The sequence below is a fragment of the Nicotiana tabacum genome, chromosome 18, assembly GCF_000715075.1.
Source record: "Nicotiana tabacum cultivar K326 chromosome 18, ASM71507v2, whole genome shotgun sequence".
Taxonomy (NCBI): domain Eukaryota; kingdom Viridiplantae; phylum Streptophyta; class Magnoliopsida; order Solanales; family Solanaceae; genus Nicotiana; species Nicotiana tabacum.
This window is the reverse complement of record NC_134097.1, coordinates 145,011,706-145,039,487: the sequence shown is the minus strand read 5'-3', so window position 1 is coordinate 145,039,487 and position 27,782 is coordinate 145,011,706. Positions and strand designations below refer to the sequence as shown.

Sequence of the window (27,782 nt, the reverse complement as noted above, 5' to 3'; positions counted from 1 at the left end):
TTTTCATTTAGACTTAAGCCAAGGATGGGCCAAACATCTACACACTACTTTTTTGGAATTCTGGACTTTAAAGATAAAATTATATATGTGTATGATTCCATGGGCAGTGTAACATATGAACCCGTGTTTGAACATATCAGAATTTATGTCTGGTTGATCCCACACTGTCTCAAATGCTTGGATTTTGGTGCACACTGTCACAAATCCTTTTTACCTACACCCCCGTAAAGGGGTATATAAGGGAGTTTTTTCAATTTAAAGTGACAATCGAAATGAGATTATTTATTTAAAGATTCAGAGTCACCACTTGGGATAATATATGGTGTCCCAAGTCACCGGTTCGAATCCCGAATCAAGGAAAAGATTGACTCTGTTTTACAGTCCGCGAACACAGAAATTCGGGTAAGGAATTATGTTAACCCGGGAGAAGGTGTTAGGCATTCCCGGATTCCGTGGTTCTAGCATGGTCGCTCAACTGTTATTATTGGCCTATTATCTGATTCTTAATACACTTTTAAACCTATGTGCATTTTAGCTTTAAACCGCTTTTAAATATTTTAAGGAAGATTTCAACGTCATCTGAAATACGTCTTTGGACCACGCCACATAAAATAAACCCACAATCCGAGGCACATTTTATTTAACGTTTTTAAGATTTGGATTTAGGTCACATGAAATGCACACCCGAATTTAGGAAGGATGTATCACAACTACATTACGGGAACCGTACCCGTAGCCACGATAATTTTATTATAACGCGCCAAAAGCACACTACAAGTGTTCATTTTTAATATCTAAAATAACATTTGTGAGGTCCATAGATGACACAGTTAAATGGCACACCTCAGCTCGACTTATTTTCAACAAACAAAATGCCAAACACCTCACTTTTCATTATTGTGTTCTGCCAGATCATAATATTAACACCAATGCATACGGTAACTGAAAAGAGCGCACATAGTCAAGCATGAGAAGGTAGTGAAATACTCTGACCCATTTGATGAATCACAAATCACTCCACTTAACATTTTAGATTTAACAGAAAGAGAACGCAGATCTAACTTAGAACTAACAACGAACATGATATCTTAATAGTCATATCCACAAGATGCTAGTATATTCCAATTAACTTTAATAACACCAGACCAAACAATTACTTAAACTACTTATTCAAACACTTTTAATTTTTAAATTGATGAAGGAGAATATTAAACTCAGAATATTAACCTCTTTTAACCATAATAGAATTTGAAAATTTAAGAGTGAGATGCAAGACTACTGCGAGGCACAAGAAACTGAAGTTAAAAAAAGACTTTCAAATCCTAAAACAGAGCTTACACAATACTCATGAACTACTCAAAATAGCAAGGATGAATTCTCATGAACGCGTCTAAACCAAATATGCACCAGTGATTCACAAATCTCAAATAATAAACAAACATGATTAAATCAAAGGCTAATATCATTCTTGTCACCGCTATTAGCACAATAAACAGAGCATCGTAAATAGACTGAAATAACATATGTATATGAACGAATTGAAACTCAAACCTCAAACCGGAAACAAAGAACAACGATTTCAAATCGAACCTCGACGGATAAACTCTTTATAATTAACTTCTGATCGAACACACGGACAAATGGAATGCCAATAACGAAAGTCCAAACTTGAACAGACGCACGCAGCGACAAAACGAACGAGCTACCAGAGATTCAGTGAAACCCGGACAGAAAACTTTGAACATAAACCTCGAGCGACGATCCCCACTTCAATTAGACTCCATAGCAACAAGATATTTCCAGCATAATTACAATCGACAAAACATAACCAGAAATTTCCTTGCTCTAACCTCAAACTGTCTGTGCGTATTAAGGAAGGAAGAAATTAGTTTCCTCCTTGTTTCACTACTGTTCCGTCCTCTCTTCACATTCTTTGTGTTTCTTTTTTAATCTCCGAAGCCTCTCTAAGGTTCAGCTTATCTTTAAAGTGGGGGTAAGGCGTTCGGTGGTCAAAATTTAGCCGGCGAAATCGCCGATTTACTGCCCATCGACGTTCTCTCTTAAATAACGAGGGAGAGACAGAGGGAAATCTAGGGAGGAGTGTTGACGATGGGTGTGTTAATGGTTGAAGAAAGTGAAGTCAAGGATGTGGGTTCTGATTTGCGGCGCTCCTTTTGCAGATTTTTAGGAGTTCTTTTTTTCTCCTTTATTTTAGGTGTTAGATACTATATATAGGGGCAGGGATTAGGTTAGGGGTATGGGCCTAGGAATTATGGGTTTGGGAATTATGGGTTAGGTCCAAAATTAGACCTAAAAATGGGTTGCTCGAGCCCAAGTTTTATACTTTCTCCGCGAACGGGACTAAGATACGACCTTATTTATTAATTAGTCCTACTTAAATAAAATAACTGTAAAAATAAGACTGATCATTAAAACAAACTATTTTTTTTGTATTTTTCAAGGTTAAAAATGACTAAGAAAACATTAATGGAATAATTTTTGTAATTTTTATTTTTCTTGTAATAAAATAAAGTAAAAGAGTAAAAATGAGTTGAAATAGCTATATTAGGCCTAAATTAAATATTTACGTGCTAAATATGAAAAAATCTTAGGGAGGGTCAAAAATCACATGTCTACACACACAATAAATTTTATGAAGAAAGTCCTGTGGAAAAATTTCAAATTAAGTGGATGAAGTCACCGCAACAGACTAACAAGTACGTATTTCGCATATGTTTTACCATTCATCTTATGTTTATTATTTTTTGTCATTGTGTTAACTATTCTTCAATTTCTTTTTCATGTGTTTTTTGTAGTGTTGATTGTGGTATATTTGCTCTTAAGTTAATTGATATGTGGTTGAATAAATAAGATGTCTTCAATTTCGATCAAAGTCAGTCATTAATATTCAGGAGAGAATTGGCTGCCAATCTTTGGGCTCATGGAAAGTAGAAAAAAGATAGCAGTTATGAAACTCCAGAAGAACAAGAAGGACATGATTATGGAGATTTTGAAGAGACTCTGTGTGAATTTTTTTATTAGAGGATTGGTGGAACATAATTTGAATTTTGTGAGTATACATTAATTATTTTTTTAGTTCACTTTTGTTCATACAAATATGTTTGTGTCTTTTATCATGAATTTTAAGTATATTTTTGTTGAAAAAACTTAAGCATGAGGTAAATGACTTATACTTTTTAAGCTGAAGTTTTGGTTAAAAGTCATAACAAAAGTGTCGATTGTAGGACAAAAACTTCAGCTTATCAAGTGCTGAAGTTTTTAGAAATGCACCAAAAAACTTCAGCACATTGGGCTGAAGTTTTTTGAAAAAGCTTTACGACAAAAACTATTGAATCCAATACAAAAACTTAAGCTTATCAGGTGCTGAAGTTTTTAAAAATATACTAAAAAACTTCAGCATATTGGGCTGAAGTTTTTTGAAAAAGCGTTACGATAAAAACTATTGAATCCAACAAAAAAACTTCAGCTTATCATGTGCTGAAGTTTTTAGAAATACACTAAAAAGCTTTAGCACATTGGGCTGAAGTTTTTTGAAAAAGCGTTACAACAAAAACTTTAGCATGTTTTGGTATTTTTTTAACTTGATACTTATCTTTTTTGCATTTTCTAGCTACTTTTTGTCATTTATCACCTATATCACCTACTTTTTCTGGCCTTATTTTTTACTATTTTGTTATTGCATTTACCAACTACTAGCATTTACCACTTACTTGTTTTGCCAACTACTTATCTTGTTACATTCAATTTCTCTGAACAAAAAGCAGTTAACAGTCTCTTCAGCATTTATAGATATTAAATTAATTAGTTGCACTCTTTGGCTATATTAACAATCTCTTCACTTGAAAATTTCATAGTCATCCATAGACTTCTATCATATTTCTTTAAATTTGTATTCAAAGAAAAACAAGAAAATGTTGGCAAAGACATGCTTATTGGGTGTAGCAGGGAGTTCATGGGAAGCAAAGATAATGACGGAAAAGTCGAAATACTTCATATGTGAAGGAGAGTGGCTAGATCAAAAACTCGAGCTCCAGGACAATTTGCTCTTTTTACTAGTTGATAGATCTAACTTTTAGGAAAAAGAGCAAATTTCCTGGGGCTCGAGTTTTTGATGTGGCCACTCTCCGTCACATATGAAGTATTCTGGACTTCTCATTCATTATCTATGCTTCCAACGAATTTCCAACTGCACACTAGTAAGCATGTCTTTGGCCAATATTTTCTTATTTTTTTCTTATGAAAGAAGACGGGAGTTGCTAAAAAAATCATAGTACTAAACTTCGTCAACCTGTGTCTGACAGAAAACGCTTTGGTGGAATTAAATTTGGTGAAATGAAGCGTGACTGTCTTATAGATCATGGTGTTGCAGCGAATTTGCATGAATGCCTTTTCACACTTGGAAAGGCGTTCACGCAAATATGTGGAAAATGCAAGAATATGGCAAATGTAATTCAGAGGTCCGTACAAGGTGGTAAAGTAAGGTGCTCGTATTGTCGCTTTCCGTACAAGGTGGTAAAGTAAGGTGCTCGTATTACCACTTCTGTGAATCAGTTGAAGACATAGTGAAGGTTCATGGAATGTGGTTAAGAAACCCAAGAAGAGCAACTAGGATATGACTATGGAGAATATGAAGACACTCTGTGAATTTTTTGAATAGCGAATAACTTGTAAACAAAAAACTATTTTTTTTCAAGGATGTAACAACAACAAACAACAACAACAAAAACCCAGTATAATCCCATTTAGTGGGGTCTGGGGAGAGTAGTGTGTACGCATACCTTACCCCTACCCTGGGTAAGGATGTAAGTGAAAACAAAATTGAATTTTGTGAATATACATTATTTTGTGTGAATTATATGATGCCTTTTAAATTTTTGTTCTATTTGCATTAATTAGTTTTTTGGTTGACTTGGATTGATTCAAATATGTTTGTGTCTTTTTTCATGAATTTCAAGTATATTTTTGTTGAAATTCAGCATGCTAAACTTGAGCATGAAGTAAATAACTTCTGCTTTTTAAGCTGAAGGTTTGGTTAAAAGTCATAACAAAAGTGTCAAATGTAGGATAAAAACTTCAACTCATCACTAAATACACTAAATAACTTCAGCAGTTTCTGCGTAAGTTATTTGAAAAAGCTTTACGACAAAAACTATCGAGTCCAGGACAAAAACTTCAGCTTATCATGTGCTGAAGTTTTTAAAAATGAACTAAATAACTTCAGCACATTGGGCTGAAGATTTTGAAAGCTTTACGACAAAACTATTGAATCCACGATGAAAAACTTCAGCTTATGATGTGCTGAAGTTTTTAGAAATGAACTAAATAACTTCAGCACATTGGGTTGAAGATTTTGAAAAAGCTTATGACAAAAACTTTAGCATGTTTTGGTATTTTTTTAAGTTGATACTTATCTTTTTTGCATTTACTATATACGTTTTGTCTTTTGTCACCTACTTCATCTTTTATTTAAATTTGTTTTTCCATATAGTAAATGATCCGAAAAGTTATTTTTCAGGCTGAAGTTATTTTTTATTATAGAAAAACTGTGGGCTTATTAGGGTTGAAGTTACATTTCTTTTTGCATTTACCACATACTTGTTTTACCACCTACTTATCTTGTTTAATTCAATTTCTCTGAACGTAAAACAGTAAAAATGGCTGAAAAGTTACTTTTACATTTATAGATATTAAATTAATTAGGTGAACTCTTTGTCTATATTAACAATATCTTCACTTGAAAATTTCATAGTCATTCATAGACTTCCATCATATTTCTTTAAATTTATATTCATCCTTAGTCTTTCAGCTTTTGTTAAAGAAAAAATGCCTGGTGCAAGCGGAAGTAGGAAGCCTAATATGGATGAAATTATGCATAAGTGGGAGACTTTGAAGTGTGAGTGGTACAATAACAAACCGATGGCTAATCTTGTGCTTTTGTGGGATCAAATAAAGGCTGATTGGGAGAGAATCATGCCACAGTTCTTTGCCAATGAATCATTCCAGAATAGGCTTAACCTGGAATGTAGTTGTGTAGGTTATTCAACCTCGTTCGACAAGGTTGTGCAGCAGTTTGATAGTTTTAAGTTTCCCATCGAGGACGACTATTCCAAGCTGCAAAACAACCTGAAGAGTTTCTCTTGTGGACAGAGTAATCGTCGAACAAAGTCAGCTGTGTGATGAATTCAACAAGTTGAAGAATGATCTCGTTGGACTCTGTGGTCTTTTGCCTGAGTACCCTATAGTTATCTCTGATACTAATGATGATGAGATATTTAGAGAAATTGAGGAGTATTGTGATGATGATTGTTAGTGTTTGTAATCCTTTTTTATGTTTTAATGTTGTGCTTTTTTGTTTACTTCAGCCCATAGAGCTAAAGTTTTTAAGTTTATTTTGTATAACTTCAGCCCAGAGAGCTGAAGTTTTGTTTGTACTTTGTATGTTGTTCTCATCTCATTTTATATCAATGTAATTGTCATCCTCTTTCTTCTTAGCTTTCTATTGCATTATCCTTGTTATTTGTTGGTATTTGCTTTATACTTCTTTGTTGGTTTTTATGTTTAGTTTTTGTAATTATTTTTTATGTTTTTATGCTGAGCTTTTTTGTTTACTTCAGCATATTCGAGAATATGCTGAAGTTACTAAGTTCTTTTTCTATAACTTCGGCTTAGAGATGCTGAAACTTTTGTTTGTACATGTATTTCTTTTGTGTGTTGTACGTGTATGTGTGTGTATGTGTGTGTTTGTTTAAGGATATGTATTTCACATACTGTAACCTAAAGTTTTTTCTCGTAGAAGTCATTGCGTACTTTTTTAAAATGCAACCAAACCTGTAAGCATGCGCAACAAAAATGAGTGATTTGTACTTTAGCAATATATAAAATAGTCCAAAAGCTTATTTTTTTTATTCATATGAAAAAAATCACATTTCAATTATGTCATATAATAATGAAAGTCTAAATTCAGATCAAGGATTATTGAAGGTTGGAGTATTTTTCAGTGTGTTTCTTGGAATATGGATAATGTGCTGGAGAAGACAAGCAAGTTGTTCTATTATGGCCAACTTGTTTACATCGACTGCATTTGGTAGACTTGAATGGTACTGATTCAGTCGCACGTATATGCCTCTTCTTTTGTCCTCTTCCTTTTAAAATCTCTACATCGGGAAGTTTTGTGATCTCAGATTGTACATTTTGTGGTATATCCCATGATTTTTGATCTCCCACGGTATTCACATGTCCTTCATATGTTTTCAACCATGTTTCCTTTGAATACCAATTTAAGCAGTAATCTGATTTCTACAAATATCTCTTATTAATAGCAGCAATTGCATGTGGACAGGGCAATTCATCAAGTTGGAATTCCAGGCAGTCACAAGTTCTCTTCTTTAAGTCCACAATGAATTCGATTCCTTCAGTATTTATTCTAAACAATATTGAGTCAAGGTTGAACACCTAACAAGGAATAAAAAATTAAGACAAACTATATTAGTGTATTGTTGCTTCAAAAAAAAAATATGAAATTTTGTAAATGTAAGCAGTAAATCACTGCAACAGATATAAAAAGTTGAACTTAATAAATATATTCACAAACATTTTGCAAGCCAAGTCCATCTTCTTAGTCATCTCTTCTTCTGCCCATATTGATACTCTGTGAAAAGTTTCATTTGAATTTTTTTTCCGTTCGTAAAACCACTCTCCCAACTTTTCTTGGATGAAATCTAACATTCTTAAAATAGGCATTTCTCTCCCTTTTAGTAAAACAGAATTTATTGATTCTACCATGTTTGTTGTTAACATATCATAACGTCGTCGTGAGAACCACGATCGAGCCCATCTCTCTGGAGGCTCTTCCATTATGTAATTGTATGTTTTCTTGTCAATACTTTTGAGTTGGGATATTAACTGATTAAAATCTTCACGTTTGTATGACCTTGCAGCACTTTGAAAAAGATTTATTACCGTGGCTTTTGCATGTCTTTGCTTTAAATTTTTCTCAAAGTGATAGAGGCAGATACCATGGTGAGCTTCAGGAAAAACTTTTCTAATTCCATTTGTGATCGATTGGTTTCTATCTGACAAAAAAACCAGTTCACGATAGACTTGAATTGTTTTTCTCATTTCCACGAAGAACCAAATATATGCCTCATTGTTTTCTGAATCTGCTACACCAAAACATAGAGGAAAGATTTGATTGTTTGCATCATTTGATACAGCAACAAATAGAACACCACGATATTTTGACTTTAAAAACGTTGCATCTACTGCAATAATGGGTCTACAGTAGGACCAACCAGTTACTGATGTCGCATGAGCAAACAACATGTAAGCAAATCTGTACAGTGAAACACAAAAAAACAAATCATAAAGTGTGAAGTTTTTCAAATCTTTATGTGAATTAACTATTCCGGCTAGTGGACCTCTGCTTAAGGTGGTTGGGTTGGGCATAATGCTCTCATTCGCTCTTGCTGCCGGTCTTGTCCCTATATAGGAAAATTTTTTAAACTTGAGGCTGATTGTTAGTATTGTTTTGCTTACCTATTCTGCGCATCTCTTTTTATGATTGTGTACGTTCCTGGGTTTTTGCCCACCATCATATGTAGGTATGAAGGAAGAATCTGGTAGTTCTCTTTAGGTGTTACCCTTATGCAAGCAACAACTTTTTGAATAACACGCCATGCCTTGTGATAAACAATGTCAATTCCAAATTTCTTTTTCATTTCATTTTTTACAAAGGCTGGTGTAACCTCTATCTTTTTGTCTTGAACATGTTCTATAATTTGTTCACTTATAAAATTTGATGTAGCATGCTTCTGATCTGATTTTCTTACATCAACCGAGCATTCATGGATGTTATGATATTTTATCACTCTAAATAGTGTGGAATTTTTTATTCTAGTAGCACGTACATTCTAACCACATTTGTCCATGATGCATTTCAGCCCGTATCTCTTTGAACATGATCTAACATCAGTGAATTCAACTTTCTGGTTTATATCCATGCTGCAGAAAAATTTAGTCATGTTTTGTTTGTTCTCAAAAATTGATCCAACTCTTACTTCCTCAGGCAACGCATCGTGCCTAAGTATTTTACATGGTGGAGATTCTTTCAGCTTTCTCCTCACTCTTTTTCTTGATTTCTGAGAAACTAGAAGTTTCAACAATTTCTTCAATTCTATTTGATGTTATCGGTATAAGCTCCATGTTTACTTCATCTTCGTTGTTGCTTATCATTGAAGAAGGTAACAAAAAACTTTCTTGGATTGTGTGTTGGTTGTCAATTTGCATTATTATCTGTCCTTCTTCTTCTTGGTCATCGACGAACAATAAATTTATTAGAGGAGTGGGTAATTGTTGCAGCATTATATAGTCTAAAGCAGTTGTAATGTTAGAAGGTTGTCGCTCGTTGTCTACTTTTATTAGTGGATGTCCTACTTCATGTTGATAATCAGCAAAAGGTTCTGAATCTATCGCATATGCAAGAGATTGTTTGAATGCTGCAGATTCGGAAGGTTGTATTTTTTTGATGACGAAATGACAATTCTTGTAGGCTGAATCAGTTGTAAGCAAACGTATACAGGTACTGAGTTCTTCATCTGAAGTTACAAGCATTTCTTTGCTTGTATTTAATTTGATATCAAACCATACTTTTACTGCATATCTGGTTGAATCAATATTTGCAACTTCACTAATTTTCTTCAGGAAAATATTGAATGATATGTGCTTATTAAGTAGAACAAGTTTTGTATCATGATCCAAGTATTTGAAATCAGGAGTCCAACTCTCATTGAAAGTTATAACAATGCAAATCAAACTCATCCTGCAGATTCATGTTTAGTGTCAAGTATTAGGAAAGTGAACAGAAGAATTTTTAGGTTGTTTGTGCTGAAGTTTTTACAAATGAACTAAATCACTTAAGCATCTTCTGTTGAATTTTTTTGGAAAAGATGTATGATATAATTAATGAATTCTGCACAGAAAACTTCAGCTTATTAAGTGCTGAAGTTTTTAGAAATAAGCTTAATAACTTCAGCATATCAGTTGAAGTTTTTTTGAAAAAGCTGTATGATAGGGATTCATGAATGCAGAGAAAAAAACTTCAACTCATTAAGTGCTGAAGATTTTAGAAATGAACTAAATAACTTCAGCACATTGGGCTGAAGTTTTAGCACATGAATTCAACAAACTTGAGCATGTTTCAGCATTAATTGCATAGTATACATGAGTAACCTACACAATTAAAGTAGTAATTATATTGCATTGGGGGTATGCGTTAGTGTAATAATTACATTCCTATCACATTCATGCACGCTTTTCATTAGACAACGTTTAAAATTCCTCTTTGCCTTTTCATATACCATGCAGAAGTTTCTCCTCCCTATATAAGCACGCTATACCTTATGAGTTTATTCACTCAAACACATATATTTTAGCAGACATAAAATACAAAAAGGAGAAAAATGGATGGTGTCACCAGGCAAATAGTGGAAGAAATCAAGCAAGACATTATAGAGGCTTTTGAGCTGAAACTGGATGAGCTCATAGACAAGTACGACAGGGAGCTGGAAGAAATTAACAACAAGCTTGATGCGCTTGTGATGCTCGTCCATCTGGTAGTGACGACGATGATGATGATAATATGGACGATTAGTTTTTCTTTTTGTTATTTATGCTATTTTGTTATTTATGTAATTTAATTTATATTTTTTAATTTTAATGAAATATTTAGTTTTTGTTTTAAGTTTTTTGTACGTTTTTTATAATATTAATTCTATTCAAACTCGAAAAATAGCAGAGGGAATGAACAAAATAACTTCAACAGAAATTAAAAAAAACTAATCCAAAAATTAAGTATTTTTTGGTATGAAGTTTTTTTCAAAAATCATAATAAGATACACAGCGCTTGATGAAAACTTCAAGCATGAACTAAAAATTCTTTTTAAACTTAGAAAATAACAGAGCAATTAACAAAAACTTATCCGAAAATTACATATTGCACGATAAAATATTAAGCATTTTTAGCAGATGAACTAAAAAAACTTCAGCATACAAAACATTATATGAAAAATATTTTACATATTCCTGAAGCATTTTTTGGTACGAAGTTTTTCCAAAAAAGGATAATAAAATACGTAGTGCAGGAGGAAAACTTCAGCTCTATTTGCTGAAGTTTTACAGATTAACTAAAAACTTCAACACAGGTGCTGAAGTTTTTGTGCAATATGAAATTTTAATTGTTTTATTTTTTACCCAGTGTAGGAGGAAAACTTCAGCTCTTTTTGCTGAAATTTTTAAAGATTAACTGAAATACTTCAGCACCTATGCTGAAGTTTTTTGTGCAATATATAATTTTAATTTATGTTTTATTTTACCTAGTGTAATAGGAAAACTTCAGCTCCTCCTGCTGAAATTTTTAAATATTAACTGAAAAACTTCAGCACCTATGCTGAAGTTTTTTGTGCAATATGAAATTTTAATTTATGTTTTTTTTACCCAGTGTAATAGGAAAACTTCAGCTCTTCCTGCTGAAATTTTTAAATATTAACTGAAAAATTTCAGCACCTATGCTAAAGTTTTTTGTGCAATATATAATTTTAATTTATGTTTTTTTTTACCCAGTGTAGGGGGGAAATTTCAGCTCATATTGCTGAAGTTTTTAAAGATTACGTAAAAAACTTCAGCAACTAATGCTTAAGTTTTTGTGCAATATGAATTTTTGTGCAATATGAAAACTTCAACTCGTTTTGTTGAATTTTTTAAATATGAACTAAATAACTTCAGCTTATTTAGCAAATAAACAATGACAACACTCATATAATGCTTTAATATAATTTTTTCTTCGTTGTGTAATTTGCCAGCTCGTTTTGATGAATTTTTTAGATATGAACTAAATAACTTCATCTTGTTTAGCTAATACAAAAATTTCAGCATATTTGTCGGATTAGAATGTTCGAATTCAACGTCAAACAGATTTAGAATGCAAATTCAGCATATCAGTGAAGCTCGTCAAACAACTTCAATCAATCAATCAAAAAACATATAATTCAAAAACTATTTTGAACTCTGAAGATGAATTTGAATACTTATAATGTATTTTGTAATTTTGAATTTGGAATTTGAATCTGGTTCAAATCTGCTTTGCGAGAGGCGATCTCAGGAGAGACGCAGTGATGGAGGAGATACAGAGGAGATCTAGAATTTGAATCTGGGTATGCTTGATGCATCTTTTATATGTTTTAGAAGGGGTATAATGGTCATATTATTACGGATTTTTTGTTAGTTGGTTACGAAATCAATAGTTTTTCAAAATAGGGTACATGTTAAAATGTGGCATAAATATAGGGTACGACTTCAAATCACCCATGAATGCGACAAGTTGGTTAAAATAGCACGGGGTAGTCAGTTTTCGGACTCGTCATTCAAAAATAGCCAGTGTTTGCCAAGTCATTAAAAAATAGCCACTATTTTACTGCAATAGAGACCGGTCCAGCATAATATACTGGAGATCGATGCACATGTATATGAACTTCCAGCATATTATGCTAGACCGATATACTTTGCTAGCTCCAATATAATATACTGGAGAATGGAGCACCGGTACTCCAATATCCAGTATATTATGCTGGAGTATTTTTTCGGCTTTTGAACAGTGTTTTTCTTCAGATTTATCTTTACATGAAAAGTGGCTAAAGTTCGATTACTTGAAACTGTGGCTATTTTTGACTAACCACTTGTAAATCTGGCTATTTTCTAATTTCTCCCGACAAGTTGCACTTTAGCCGATCCATCAAAAATAATTAAACTTATTAAATTTCAGGAGCATTTCTCCATTTTTTTTCCTTTCTCTTGAATTATTCTGATTCATCATCTTTTAATTTTTACTCCTTAAAATACTGCACATTTTTTTATCAATAAGGGCAGTACGATGTACAAAGTATTCTGTGTTCGCTTAGAATGGTCAAAGAAAGGTTGCATTCCAACAAGGTGTGATGTAAACAATCGTTGCTCTAAGGCTTTAATATAAATATTAATGACTAATTTAACGACTCGAACCGTGATCTATAGGTTGCATAAATATAATTATATCATTGCTCTAAGACTCCCATTCACATTTTCCCAATAAACCTAAGGAAAATGTAATGAGAACAAATATTTTTCATTAAATCCCAGACGAATTTAGTTAAAGGATTATGTTTAGCATCAAATGAGAAGTGATTTCAATTATTCAAAACAATTATTCAATCAAAAGAGAATAAACAGATTATAATTGATGTTGAAAGCTAGATCTTATGGTTTTTTAAGAGTTCTTTTGACACCCCTAACTCAAACATAGATCTTTTGGTACCGTTTTAGTATTGATTGATAAATAATTCCTACTTTCTATAAAAATAAAAATAAAAATAAAAAAACAAGAAAAGAGATAGCAAGAAGATTCGAAGTTATAAATTCTCTCTCTCTCTTTTTTTTTATCAGAATATTTTCAAATAAACTCTCAGCATCCTTCCCTCCAAGAACTTCTCACCTTGCTCTTGGGTAGACTCGAACTCACAACCTCTTGGTTGGAAGTGGAGGTTGCTTACCATCAGAACAACCCCTCTTTGTCTTCCAGATCACCACTAGTCACTTGAATAGAAAACAGCACGGCCACCTATTTTACTCATAACAAGCAAAGCACCCTATATTTATACTAAATTAAATAATTTAATTTTAATAGTTAGAAATTAAATTAAAAATTTATATCACTTAATTATAATTAAATAATAAGTAATAATAAGTACGTATATATAAACTATTTTTTGTATTTAATTTGTAAATTATTTGACGCGAATGGAAAGGTGTAGAAACAAACAAAATTCCCTCTACCTTTTTTTTTTCAACTTATTGGTTAAGAACTCAAGTACACCATGTATTTTAGTTGACAAATGATATCAAGTATTGTGTTGGTGTAAAGGCTAAGGATTGGTTTAGTCCCCGTACAAAATATATGAATTGTATTGCAATTATTTATATGGTGAATAATAGTGTAAAAATTGTGACATAAAAACTACTCCACTATTATAAGATTTTTTTAGTTACTATTAGGTCTCATTTGTCTGCACTTAGTGGAGGTCTGAATCTTAATCATTCAGATCTCACACATTAAGTGCGTTTGTTTTTAAAGTCTGAATCTTAATTATTCAAATCTTAATCATTAAATGTGTTTGTTTTTTTACTTCACAGCCACTTAATGGGTCTGAATAGGTTTGTATGATTAAGATCTATAACAGAGACTTAATTTCATTAAGATACTATTACATATTCATTATTAACTGCAGCCACCGCCTACCATTATCAACTACCACCACCATACTCAACCGCAACCCCCCCTCCCCCACCACCACCACCTCCACGCCACCATCATCCTCAATCATAGCCGCCACCGTTATCTATTAACACCACCCACTATCCCTACCACTCCGACCACCATATATCATTCTCACCTACAATCAACACTCATCCACCTCAACTACCACAAGTGACCACCCCATCACCATCAACAATCACAACCGACATGTGATGACCCAAAAGGTCATCACTTGATTTATAAGTAAATTCTGTGTTTTAAGGCCTTACAAGTCTTCTTTTTCCTCACCTCGATTTGTGTGCGCGGTCCGGATGTACATTCATAACGCTTTTATTATATGATGAAAATGTTAATTTGGCCTTAAAAATTTAATTTAAGTTGACTTCGGTCAATATTTTGGGTAAACGGACCCGGACCTGTGATTTGACGGTTTCGGAGGGTCTGTCAGAAAATATAGGACTTGGGCGTATGCCCGGAATTAAATTCTGAGGTCCCAAGCCCGAGAATGAATTTTAAAGAAAATTATTTTCTGGAAAATATATGAGTTTTTGGAAATTTGAATGTTTTTGAAATTGATGGTATCGGGTCCGTATCTTGGTTCCGGAGCCCGGTACATGTCTTATATGGCATTTAGATTGAGCCTGTAAAATTTGGTAAGAAACAGACTTGAAATGACGTGAATCGGACCCTCGGATGTGAAATTTGAAACTTAAGTATTCTTGAGATTTTCTTTGATTTTGATGCTAAATTCGTGGTTAAAGCTGTTAATTTGGCGATTTGATCGCACAAATAAGTCCATATGATGTTTTTGAGTTAGTGTGCATGTTTGGTTTGGAGCCCCGAGGGTTCGGGTGAGTTTCAGATAGGTTTCGGAAGGTTTATAAACTTAGAAAAGTTGCAGGTTTTCAGTTTTTCGTGTTCTGAAGTTTTGTTCTTCGCGTTCGCGAAAGGACTCTCGCGAACGCGAAGGGTAAGTCAGGCTGAAGGAATTTTCCTTCTACGCAAACGCGAGAAATAGGTCGCGAACGCGAAGCTTTGGGGGTGCTACCCTTCGTGAACGCTGACCTGCTATCGCGAACGCGAAGAAGGCATGTCCAGTGAATTAGAAAAGTAGCAAATCGGGATTTAGTTCAAAACTTCATTTTTTCAAAACTAGAGAGCATTGAGGCGATTTTCAAAGAACAAGTTCTTCCCCAAAGCATTGGTGTATACTTCTAAACCTTTTCTTTCGATTTCCCATTGCATTTCATCAATTTTCATCCAAAAATCTAGGGTTTTTATGGTAGAAATTAGGAATTTGGGTTGAGTTAGGGTTTTTTGATTAATTGGGATTTAGACCTCATTTTGGGGTCGAATTTCGAAACTAATTTCATATTTGGGCTCGTGGGTGAATGGGTGATCAGGTTTTGGTAATCAGGTTTTGGTTCGAACCTCGAGTTTTGATGAAGTAGGCTCGAGATCGATTTTTGACTTCTTGGGGAAAATGATAGAAAATCTATAATTTAGCATTGGGTATGAATTCTCTAGCATTTATTGGTGTTGTTAAATCAATTTGGACTAGATACAAGTAAATTGTTTACGAATTCTAAAGGAAAAGCGGTGTTTGAGGCTTGAGTTGGTCGTGGAAGTTTGAGGTAATTATTTGGTCTAACCTTAGCTTGAGGGATTAGGAGTTGTGCCTTATCTGCTATGAGTTAATTGTGGAGTACGATGTATAGGCATGATGACGAGTATCTATACGTCGGTGTCAAGCATGCCCGTGAGTCTTGTATTGCAATTGTTGTAACTCCGATGAGGTTTATTCGTGTTTCATATGATGATTATCATTATTGTTCCCTTATCGGGATGTTGTTGTTATATTATTGTTATATTATTGTTCCCTTGTCGAGATTCTTTTATGATTGGTATTGATATATGAAATGGGAGCGGGTTGTACGCCTGCAACGGTAATATATGAAATGGGAGAGGGTTGTACGCCAGCAACGGTAATATATGAAATGGGAGCGGGTTGCACGTCTGTAATGGTAATATATGAAATGGGAGCGGGTTGCACGCCTGCAACTATACTATATGAAATGGGAGCGGGTTGCACGCCTGCAACAGTACTATATGAAATGGGAGCGGGTTGCACGCCTGCAATGGTATTATATGAAATGGGATCGGATTGCACGTCTACAATGGTATTACATGTGTACTTGTTTATTATTTTCTTGTCTTTTGCTGGTAATTGATCTATGACGTTCCTTACATCTCTCTACTGTTATTTTGTTGTTATCTGTTATTCCCCGCAACATGTTTCCCCCGCCCAACTTTAGCTGTAATTATCTGTTTTTATTTCTGCGGTATATAATTTAACTGCTCAGATTTATTTGGTAGTTTGGTCCTAGCCTCGTTACTGCTTCGCCGAGGTTAGGCTAGGCACTTACTAGCACATAGGGTCGGTTGTGCTGATACTACACTCTGCACTGTGTGTAGATACTGGTACCGAAGCGTTTGGACCGTAGTGAGGGTGCTGTCTTCAGTTCACTCAGGCGACCCGAGGTAGTCCTGCAGACGTCCACGAGCCTTGGCGTCTCCTCCTATCACTTCTCTTTCTGTTTTTACTTATTCAGAGACAGATTTGTGTATTTTTATTCAGACATTATTTGTAGTATTCTTAGATAGTCCGTGACTTGTGACACCAAATTCTGGGTAGTATTGTACTTCAGATTATGTAGCAATGTTTGGTTAAACGATTAAGTTTTTGTCTTCCGCATTTCTGGTTATTTAATTTATTCCGCTGATTAATCACTTAATACTTTGAATTATCGAACATGCTTAATAAAAGGGTAATGAATTTATAATACCCGGCTTGCCTACCTTTCATGAGTAGGCGCCATCACGACTCTCGAGGGTGAGAAATCCAGGGTCATGACACGACACTGCCCATTATTATAACTTACCGCCACCCACCCACTACCTTTCTCAGTCACAACTACTATCATCACCCGCTATTATTAACTATCACCACCCACCACCACCATCCTCAATCATAATCGCCACCACTATCAATCAGTATTATATAATAGCATGAACCACCATCATCAACCAAAACTACCACCAACCACCGCTTCTAGTCGGCATTCACCTGTTAGCCATCACCACCACCAACTATCATATTTTAAAAACTGTATCTTTTATTGATAGAATATTAGATTAGTTAGTATTTCATTTGAATTTTATGTTATTAATTTTCAAATAAAGATAAATTTTATACATTCAGATGTTAAAAATCAAACAGTCTTAATTATTTCTATTCAGATCTTAATACACGTCTTAATATATTCAGATGTGTATTCAGATTCAGTCGTTTTAGTCTTAATACACATCTTGATATTCAGATGTGTATTCAGATTCAGACGTCTTAATCTTAAAAAAAATAAAATAAATGAGGCCTTATTCATATATGCAACATTTGTATTTATCCACAATCCTATCATTACATCAAAGTACAATACATATTCTTATATAATTTATGCGAACTGCTATATTATTAAAATATGTCGTGGCTATTTCCTCTCAGTGTTTTAAAAGGTGTTTTTGGGGCGAGGTGTATCAAAAATACCCGAAGGCGATGGTGTGGGGCGAATGTCTCAATATGCGTACGTCCAGCAATTCGGGGTGCACGCTTGGGCGTTCGGGCCGTATGTCCGGGCGTTTGAGGCACGTTTATGTAGTGAGGCGTAAGCCCTAGAGATTTTTTCAAATTAAAACTAAATTTTTTGAATAAGTCCTTCATATAATACCCAAATTCTCAAAAGTCAGCTTGTAATAATTCAAAAGTATAAAAAAACGGAAATGTATTAAATTTAAAAGTCTAACACTTTTTTATTGAATGAAGCCCTAATTTATGATCTTTTCCAATTCTTTATCTTGTCTGCTAGTCTGCTAATATCTCTCAAAAGCGATAAATATTCAATATTTTAACAAATACAAAGAGAACTCTATTCTCCTTCATGACACTAAGTTCAAAGTTCAAATTGCAGGTTAGTCATCCTTTTTGTTCCTGCATGCTGAATACTTTATTCTTTTGACGCAAGTTACTTGCGCTTGTAAATATCGTATATTATATTGTTTTGACTAGTTTTTTGTGGGTATATAATTTCACATAGTTATAGTTTTCTTTAATTTTTATATAATTTTACGTGTTTATAAATATTTACTGTAACTATATTAAAAATTAAACGTGCCTCGGGGCTTACGCCTCGCTGAGACATATGCAAAACGCCTCGCCTTACTTCCTCTATAACTAACCAAACACGATGTTGCAAATAATGAAGTGACACTCTATAACATTCGACCTTAACCTAGGATCACATAATAAATAAATAAAATGCATTAATACCTTTTCTCTTAATTTATTTAGTTTTTTATTTTTATTTTGGTAATATGAAAACAGAAAAAAATAGGAAAAAGAAGCCTACAAACTTTTGGACGTGTAGATGAGAGATGTCTCCTGGGGTACGGATTCTAGATCTTCCCGCAGGTGACTCTATCCTCTCTTTTTTCTTTTTCTTTTTCTTACACAGCTGACTCTATCAACTCTTCAAATTTCACATTCACTTTTTTCTGTCTACTCATCAGTTTAAGTATAGTAAATATATATATATATATATTACTTTAGTAGTACATTTTTATTTATCCATATAATTTTTGTCACACTAGGGAATAGAACTCAATTGACTGCTCTCAATTCTGCCCCCTTTTTTACAACCCAGTATTCTAGGGCTTGTGTCTTTTACCAATCACTAATCACTCCTCAGTTCTCTCTCTTTCTTCTCATATCTTCATACAGGTTAGTTTCTTTTTCCTTTTTCCGTTTATTTTTTTCATCTTCAATTCTCAAGATTTGAGCTTTTTCATGAAATATGGGTAATTTTTGTCATTAGAAGGCACAATTTTGCGTTTTTTATTTATTTATTTATTATATGTGTTTTTGTTGGAATCCGTGGTTCTTTTCTGTATTTTCTCTTTGAATTTCTATTTGATCGAGCTTTTTGTTGAATTGGGTAATTCTAATTTATTGAAAGAAGGCACAAATTTTTTGTGTGTTTTGATATGTGTTTCTGTTGGAATCCATGTTTTTTTCTGTTTTCTCTCGTTGATTTTGATTTCGGAGCTTTTTCTGAAATGAGTTGTTCTAATTTATTGAAAAAGGCACAATCTTTTTTATTTATTTATATTATATAGATTTGCTTATGTTGGAATCTATGGGTTTTCTGTATTCCCTCTTTGATTTTCATTCTGGAGCTTTTTATTTGAAATTGCTAATTCTAATTTTTTTTGGAAGAAGTCCCAATATTTATGCGTGTTTGTCATGTGTTTGTGTGAATGTATGTTTTTTTTGTTTTCCCTCTTTGATTGTCATACTGGACTCTGGAGCTCTTTCTTTTGGGTGGGGGGTAGGGGGAGCTGGGTAATTCTAATTTCATGAAAAAGGCGCTATTATTATGCATTTGCATATGGGATTGTGTTAGAATTTGTCGGTTTAGGTTTATGCTAATCCATTTCTGATCATGGTCTGTTAGGGATATTGGGTGCTTTAATATTGTTCTTCTATGGATAACAACAACAACAATAACATACCCAGTATAATCGCACAAGTGGGTTCTGGGGAGGGTAGTGTATACGCAGACCTTACCTCTATCTGGTGAGGTGGCTGTTTCCGATAATCATACTGTTTCCGATAATCATAATTTTGTTATGGATAAAGAACAAAAATAATCATAACTGTACTTCGATAACTATTGTGCACGAAGAAGCTCTTTATGAAAGCTCCTAGGAGGTCATGAATTCTCATTTGTGAGTCCCTCTTAGGTAATTGACAATTCTTGAATTTTGAGATGAGGTTGGTCGAAGGTGTGATTGTTGATACAAGGGAGATGTGATAATTCTATCAATAGAGGCGTCTCATTCTTTACCAGCTGGAACTTTGATCTTCTCTGCAAACAATGTTATCAAAAGCTAAAAGTGCCAAGAGCCTGTTGGGACTTTATTTGCAATTAATTAATGAAGAATTAACACTAAATAGCAGCGCACACAATCGCTTAAACTAAAAATAGCCGGTGGAGGTATAATATATGCATAATTTATGTATTATATGTGTATAATTATGTATAAACTATGTATATGGATAGAAAAAAGTAAACAATGAATACGACCGGCTTTTTGTGTAAAGATCCCTTAATTAATTAAAGCGTGTTTACTAAAGAAATGCACAAGGAAGAAAAACAAAATCATAACGCACACGTATATATGTGTAACGCAAGAAAAGAATCTACAATACAAACAACTATATGAACAAAGTTCGAGAAAATTACTAATAAGTGAAATATATCAAATAAAACATGTAAAGTAAGGTAAAAACCACAGAAATTTTGATTTCGATTGTAAGATTCAGTTTGAATTTTCTAATTTGGGTTAAATGACTAGTCTTGTGTTAACTTTTTAAATTTCTTTTTCTGATAAACAATAAATTCATTCGTAACCTTTCTTTGACAATGAATATGTTTCTTTACCAAGTTATATATTGTCTAGCGCCATTTTCGTTCCAAGGTAGGGTTCCTGGGTGATGAGGCACAAACCTTAGTGCACCTCACCTGCACTGAGGTGCTGCTTAAGCGATGTGAAGCGTCCTGGCACAGATTCATGTCGCTTCAAGGTCTTAATGCCTCAAATGAGCTTCGGAGACATTGTTTTAGGAGCTGAAGCGGTGTTTGCCAGCCGGGGTGGATTTTTTTCCCTTTGGGTGATATTGCCATGAGTTAAGGCATCCAAGGACGTGGCCTAGCGGTCAATCAAATGAGATGAAAGGTTTGGGAGACCTTGAACTCAGCAAGAGACAACATGCTTGGTCATGTTTTCCTTTTTACCTAAGCCTTGGTGGGTAGTGGGTTTACTAGGTAACTATATTGGTGGAAGGTAGAAGGTATACGTTGCAATAGTCAGCTGGTCCAGACACCAGCAGTTCCAAAAAAAAAAAAAAGTGATGGTTGATATAAAACGATGTGTTTTCTCTTGCATGTCAATTGATTATAGTCTGCTGAGGTTCCAGGTAGTTCTAATATAAAACGATGTGTTTTCTCTTGCATGTCAATTGATTTTAGTCTGCTGAGGTTCCATGTAGTTCTAATATAAAACAATGTGTTTTCTCTTGCATGTCAATTGATTATAGTCTGCTGGGGTTCCAGGTAGTTTTAATATAAAATGATGTGTTTTCTCTTGCATGTCAATTGATTATAGTCTGCTGAGGTTCTAGGTAGTTCTAGCAACCGAAATGCCTCATTTACTAGTGGAATCACTCTGCATTTTTTATGGGTTTTGTTCACCGTGGAAGTTCCTACAAATTTAAATAATATGGGTTGCTTTAGTTTTTGTGTGCAAGATTTAAGGGGGAAAAAGGATTTTGCATTGTGTCTATAAATTGAAGAAGTTGTTCTATCTTTACGTTTTCTTCCCTTTTTTTTTTTTTTGTGTGTGTGTGGGGGGTTATATCTTATGAGAAAGAGTATTGTTGGTATGAGAAGTCTTGACTAATCTCTGATTAAAAGGTTCATAATGTCACTTTACTTGGACAATCAAATAGTCTTAATTAATTACCCAAAAAAAAAGTCCTAATTCTGCAATTTGCTATAGAAATACCTCCACTCGGGAAAAATGTAATTTTGAAAAGTGCTTTAAGGGTTCTGCGTTAGCTTTTTGGCAGTTTTGCCTACTTAGTTGCTAGATATGAGGTTATTTTAGACTGGCACTTTTGTGAAATTGATATATTGGAGAGTAAAGTTTATTAGAGAGTAAAGTTTCTTACCTTTTTTTTTTTCTCTTTATTCCATTTAGCAAAAAGCTTTCGGCTCCTTGTGCTTGGGATTGAAGCACATTTGTTATTGTTGTACTCTCAGTTTTGAATTTACTAAAAGATGCACATATATCACTTAGACAAAAGACTTGAAAAGATCAAAGTGTTTTTCCAAGTGAAAATGAAGGCCACGATTGTTAAATTCTAGTCAGCAATTCCCATGTTTCCTCCATAAAAGTGTAGATCTAGAAGACATCCGAATGTGTTGTTTTCGGTAGCTGAAATTGGAACTGCATATGCAGTGCTTCTCTTTAAATGTAAACTCCTCTCTTTAAATGTAAACTCCCTGAACTCGTTTGTTGTCCTTGTGATCAGGACACTCTATTGCGGAAATCTCTGAATAAAGCTACGGCAGTATGCCATCAAATACCACAAGCGCGAATCGGGAGGAACCCAATGCTTATAATGGTCCACGTTCCGCTGTGTATTCTGAACCTTGGTGGAATAGTGCTGGTTATAATCCTGTTTCCCCTGGGTTGATGAGGGGAACTGCATCAGATTCGTCGTCATTGGAACAATCTATGGATGGCCAATCACAGTCTGATGGTGGAATCAATGAGGAGGAGGATGATGCTCCTGAAAAATCACAAAGTATTGTACCTTTGCATGCAGGTATCTCTTCATTTTTTAATGTTGTTAATGATAAAACAATTATGGTCATTAACGTATGGATAAGGTCTGGCTTTGGTGATTGGTTGGTTTTATAAAAGTTCCGACCTTTTTTTAAAAAAATGATAACAGAAAGAATTAATAAATTTAAAAACTAAAGGTTCCTCCTTTTTTTTCAAAAAAATTTCTTTTAATTGTCTTTACCTTTTGTGAGAATTACTAAGTAATTGTCCTTTGTTGTCTGCCCGTAATTGTATCACTTAATTCATTTTCTGAAAAGCAATCTTATTGATATTGTTATACTAGTTAAATGTGTTGGTGTTAACAAAATCTTGTTTCAAGATTAGATGGGAGTTACGGGCAAGCGGATCAAAATTTTCAGCCAGCTGCGCCAACCATACCTCCAAAACTTGATGGCACCCTAACACAGACCCAACAACTTGCACTTGTTGGGCACTCTATAGTAAGTATGTTTGACTTTTCTATGGGTTTTGAGATCTGTTATAGTTATCTGTTTTATGGAGTTATTCAATTGATAATGTCATATGGCTAATGTGAGAGTTATTCTGTTTGATTGACATCCAGGCCTGCGCTCCTAATCCGTACGTTGATCCATACTATGGTGGGATGATGACAGCTTTTGGCCAGCCTTTGGTATGCACATATTTAAACTTTCAAGTCAACTTCACGTTTTTAATTCCTTATTCAAATACTTCATCTAAGCTCTTCAAAGTGAAAGATAACCTCACATTCTCAGACAATATTATTGATCATGCTGCTGATTTGAGTGACCGAGGGTATTGTCAGTGCTGGACACCTGCTTCTGTCTTGTTTATGGTGTTTCTGGAAAGTGTTAAATCATATATATGCGTTTGTCTGCTGCTGAGCCTCTACTAGCTTCTTGTCACTTACCGTTGTTTTAGAAACACTCACCTTCTCAGACACTACTTGCTGTCAAGAGCTTGTGCTTTACTGCCTTGGAATATATTTTGGAAGTGTATTACTTTCTCCGCTATTGTCCAGGAAGACCGGGATAGCCCATTCTTGTGGAAGTATTAGGTCTGATTTGTACGTCTATGGATGCACTACACCAGCACCATTATTAGGCATTGCAGGCACTACGTTTAAGTGCTTCGTTGAATTTCCAACCAGAATGATTGAGAAAGACTCATTACTTAAAGAATGACTGAGAAAAATTTACCTAAGTTCAATCTTATAATACAAGAAATCTTTAGAGTTTCTTGTAGCACTAGCAGGAGCGAAACGGTTCTGAAAAGGAAGCTTGTGCTTTTGCGCAAATGGGAAATCTAGAAACGAGGAGAGATGTTATAACTCATTGTCAGTAAAGGAGTTTGGATTCTTGATTTTGGGGGTGGGAGGTGGTGAGAGCATCTTTGGTTCCGTTTATAAGTGAACCAACACAGTCAAGTGTAAGCTATATAACACTTGTTTACAAGGTCGCCTTCCATCCTAATCAATATACATGGCATTTTCTTATGAAAATTGTTGCTATATACGGGTTACTGTCTTCTGCAGAATGAGTAGTATAAAAGGACACTCTTCTCTGCTTGTTAATTCATTAACTTTATTTGGTATCATTTAAGTTCAAACATATGATGCTATGCATCTTCTTTGACATCTCTTTGAAGAATATTTCCTTGTTCGGTTCTACTTAATTTCAGGCTCTAGTGATCAGTCCTAAAAGATGAAGCTAAGCTGTCACTGATTCTGATATTCATTTTTAATGGTACACGATGCGTGTCTGTTTTTTCTTTAGGGTTAGGTACTAGCATATCATCTCTTTTTCCGGGGATACCCTTGGGTTGGAATTTCCTTTCTAGCTATGTGCCCTTCTTCACGATGTCTTCATATGATCATTTTGCCAAACCAACACCCTTGACTTTGTATATTCTTCGAATCACAATTGACCAGACAGCAGCAGTTGTACAACTCCTTAGCCTGTATCAGTAACATCTCTTTCTAACTGCCAGGATAGTAGCATTTTGAATTTGAATCACTTAGCACCTTGACATGCAAATGCTCCTCTTATTTTGCTGAGAATCCTCAGAGAGTTCCCTTTGGCCTCTTTTTTTTTTCAATAACCGTGGTGTCCGGCTAGCTTGCGCGCACCTCGACTAAATCCGTGGGATGCCTGCTACCTTTCACTATCAAGAGGTACCAGGTAACTCTATTTACCAATTTGGGAAGAAATCACCTAATGGAAGTGAACTTGAGACTTCATGGTTATAACCCACTTCATTGACAATTAGACCATATCCCTGGGTGCTCTCTTTGCCCTCTTTTATCTTGAAAGCTGAAGATGTGAGCTCGTGCGCATTTCTGCATCTCTATTCTTTTCTCAATTTAGAAAGCTGAATCCCATGGAAATAAAGGCTCTTGCTCGATCTTCGCTTCATGAATGACTCGACTCCTATGTCATATTGTTGAAAATCACCTGCAAAACTGTAGGTCCATATTGGAGCGTTTTGTGCCAAAAGAGCTCTAAGATGCATTTCGCATTTCACCTGTTTCTACATTCCTCTTTTACAAGTTGGATTGGCTAAATGAATTCTCAAATTCATCCATTCTGTTCCATTTGATTAGAAAAACAAAATAAAACATATAAAACTAGTGAAAAATGACATGAAAAAATATCATTATGTCAGCTTAAGTCTGATCTGGTTGGTGTAAGGAGCATTATTTAATCTTAGCTCTAATTTATGGCAAGATTTTTGTTTTTTGAGGTCCTTACATATTGTTGAACTATTTAGGTTCCTCCACATGTACTTGATATGCACTATGCAAGGATGCCGTTGCCACATGAAATGGCTCAAGAACCTGTTTATGTTAATGCTAAGCAGTATCGAAGGATCCTGCAGCGACGACAGTCACGTGCCAAAGCAGAACTTGAAAAGAAGCAGATAAAAGCTAGGAAGGTTAGTATGTGCTCCACCCACATCGCTCTTTCCATTTTCTCTTTCCTCCCTTTCTGTCTGGAAATTGTTTGGCACCTTTTACGAGTACTTACCACATAGTGTAAGTGTTCTGGAGATATATAATCTTCGACCAACTGCTTGTACCTATCCAATTGGTATGGAGGCAGATCTATCTTAGGCGCTGATGGGACTTCCATATTTTCTGACTGGTTAACAGTATGTAATGAAATTCTGCAGTATGAAGAATTTTATATTTCAATGGAGGAGGACAAAGAACTGATGTCCTTATCGGAAAATAAGGACAAAGAACGGATGATATATTCTTTTTGAAGCAAGTAAAAAGTATATGGCATTAGTGCCCTCTAACTCAATACACCTTGTCTAAGAGGAAATAAAGGCTATCAACGCTAAATTTGGTCACTGTCCCTTTTGATAAATGTGGGACCAAATAAGTTTGTTTGCTTGTAACTGTTGTTTCCTTCTACTTTTCCTATTCCAGCTTTTACAGGAGTTCGTAATTCATTGAAAAGGAAATCTTGTAGCATTTTTTTTTATGAAAAAGGAAACCTTGTACCATTAGTTCTATAGAAATACAATTCCCTCCATTTTATTTAATATGAAGATCTTTGAGTGGGTACAAAGTTTAAGAAAGAAAGAAAGACTCGGAACATGTGGTTTAAGCATGCCATTAAATTTCTGTGGCCATAAAGATCCTGTCATTAAGGATAAAACTGAAAGTATAGAGTTATATTGTTTCTAAACATAGAGAGGTGCCGTTTTTTTTGGAACAAACTAAAAAGGAATGAGTGTCACGTAAAATGGGATGGGGGAGAGTATTATTGTTATCTGTCCCTATAACTACATTGGCAAGATTATGGGATCAGGTGGAATGGGGTGGCACAACTTTCAGGCTTGATATATGAGAATTTTAGTAGTTCCACTATGTTGCCTATAATATTATGTCCTCTGTAGTCACTTCCGAATTTAATGATCTGGTGCATTTTCAAGGCAATGATACTGTATCCTTTCCTCATGTTACAGCCATATCTTCACGAGTCTCGACATCAGCATGCACTGAGAAGGGCAAGGGCCTCCGGAGGACGTTTTGCCAAAAAGACAGATGCTGATGCTTCCAAGGGAGCTGGTTCCGTGAGTTCATCGGGCTCTGAACCTTTGCAGTTCAATGCTGCTGATGTTCAAAATAGGCACGGAAATAGAAGGTTGGCCGAGCTTCAGCATTCTTATTCAAATGGTAGTAGTTATGGAAATCAAAGTAGCTTTCAGGAATCAAAAGATGAGTACCAGTCTGCTGAAAGCAGGGAGGGAGATTCCTCTGGCAAGTAATTGGGGAGACGTTCGTGTCTAAACCAGCTTTTGCACTGCAACGAGGTTTGAGTATGGACAGAAAGTTTTACAGTTATTGTTTCATTTCTTGGCTTCTTCAAGCTGGGCGGCAAATCATTCTTGGCTTTTACTTTAGTGTTAACGGGAGCATAGAGACAACGAGCGTTGCAGCATTGCTTGGAAATCTACTTCTTCCCTTCTGTACAAATAGATGGAGTAGGACTAGTGTTAGAAAGTTGTTTAGTAGGCGTATAGTTGGCCATTTACTGCAGTTTAGAACCATGTAAAGGGGTTGTTTGGTTTGTATACTTGTCTTATTTCCTTTCACTACTGTTGCAGAAATTTAGAATTTGGTTTGATTAGGGAGCTAGATATGGTAGGATACAATGGCAGATTTGAGGTTCATGGTCCAATGATGTTTTACTTTGTTTATTTTCCTGAGGTTTAATTTGACTTTTCAATGGTTAAGGTGTGCAAAACTCACAATTACAATGAAGCTCTACACAATTAAGATCATATTTGTTGAGCAGACGTTGGTTTTAGAAAGAATTGTCTGACCAACAAGAATATGCTACGGCGACTAATTACTCGAGAACATTGAATGTATGTAACACGTAAACATAGCTATATATTATTC

The 27,782-nt window shown here is 34.7% G+C and overlaps 1 protein-coding gene across 1 annotated transcript; it reads left to right on the top strand.

Moving 5' to 3' along the window:
- Nucleotides 1-19,041: 19,041 nt before the first annotated feature.
- On the top strand, nucleotides 19,042-27,577 carry LOC107792129 (nuclear transcription factor Y subunit A-1). Its single transcript, XM_016614321.2, has 6 exons — nucleotides 19,042-19,196; nucleotides 22,572-22,868; nucleotides 23,213-23,328; nucleotides 23,451-23,519; nucleotides 25,637-25,801; nucleotides 26,843-27,577. The coding sequence occupies exons 2-6, from the start codon at nucleotides 22,613-22,615 to the stop codon at nucleotides 27,143-27,145; spliced, it is 909 nt and encodes a 302-aa protein (XP_016469807.1). The 5' UTR covers nucleotides 19,042-19,196; nucleotides 22,572-22,612; the 3' UTR covers nucleotides 27,146-27,577.
- The last annotated feature ends 205 nt before the right edge of the window (nucleotides 27,578-27,782 follow it).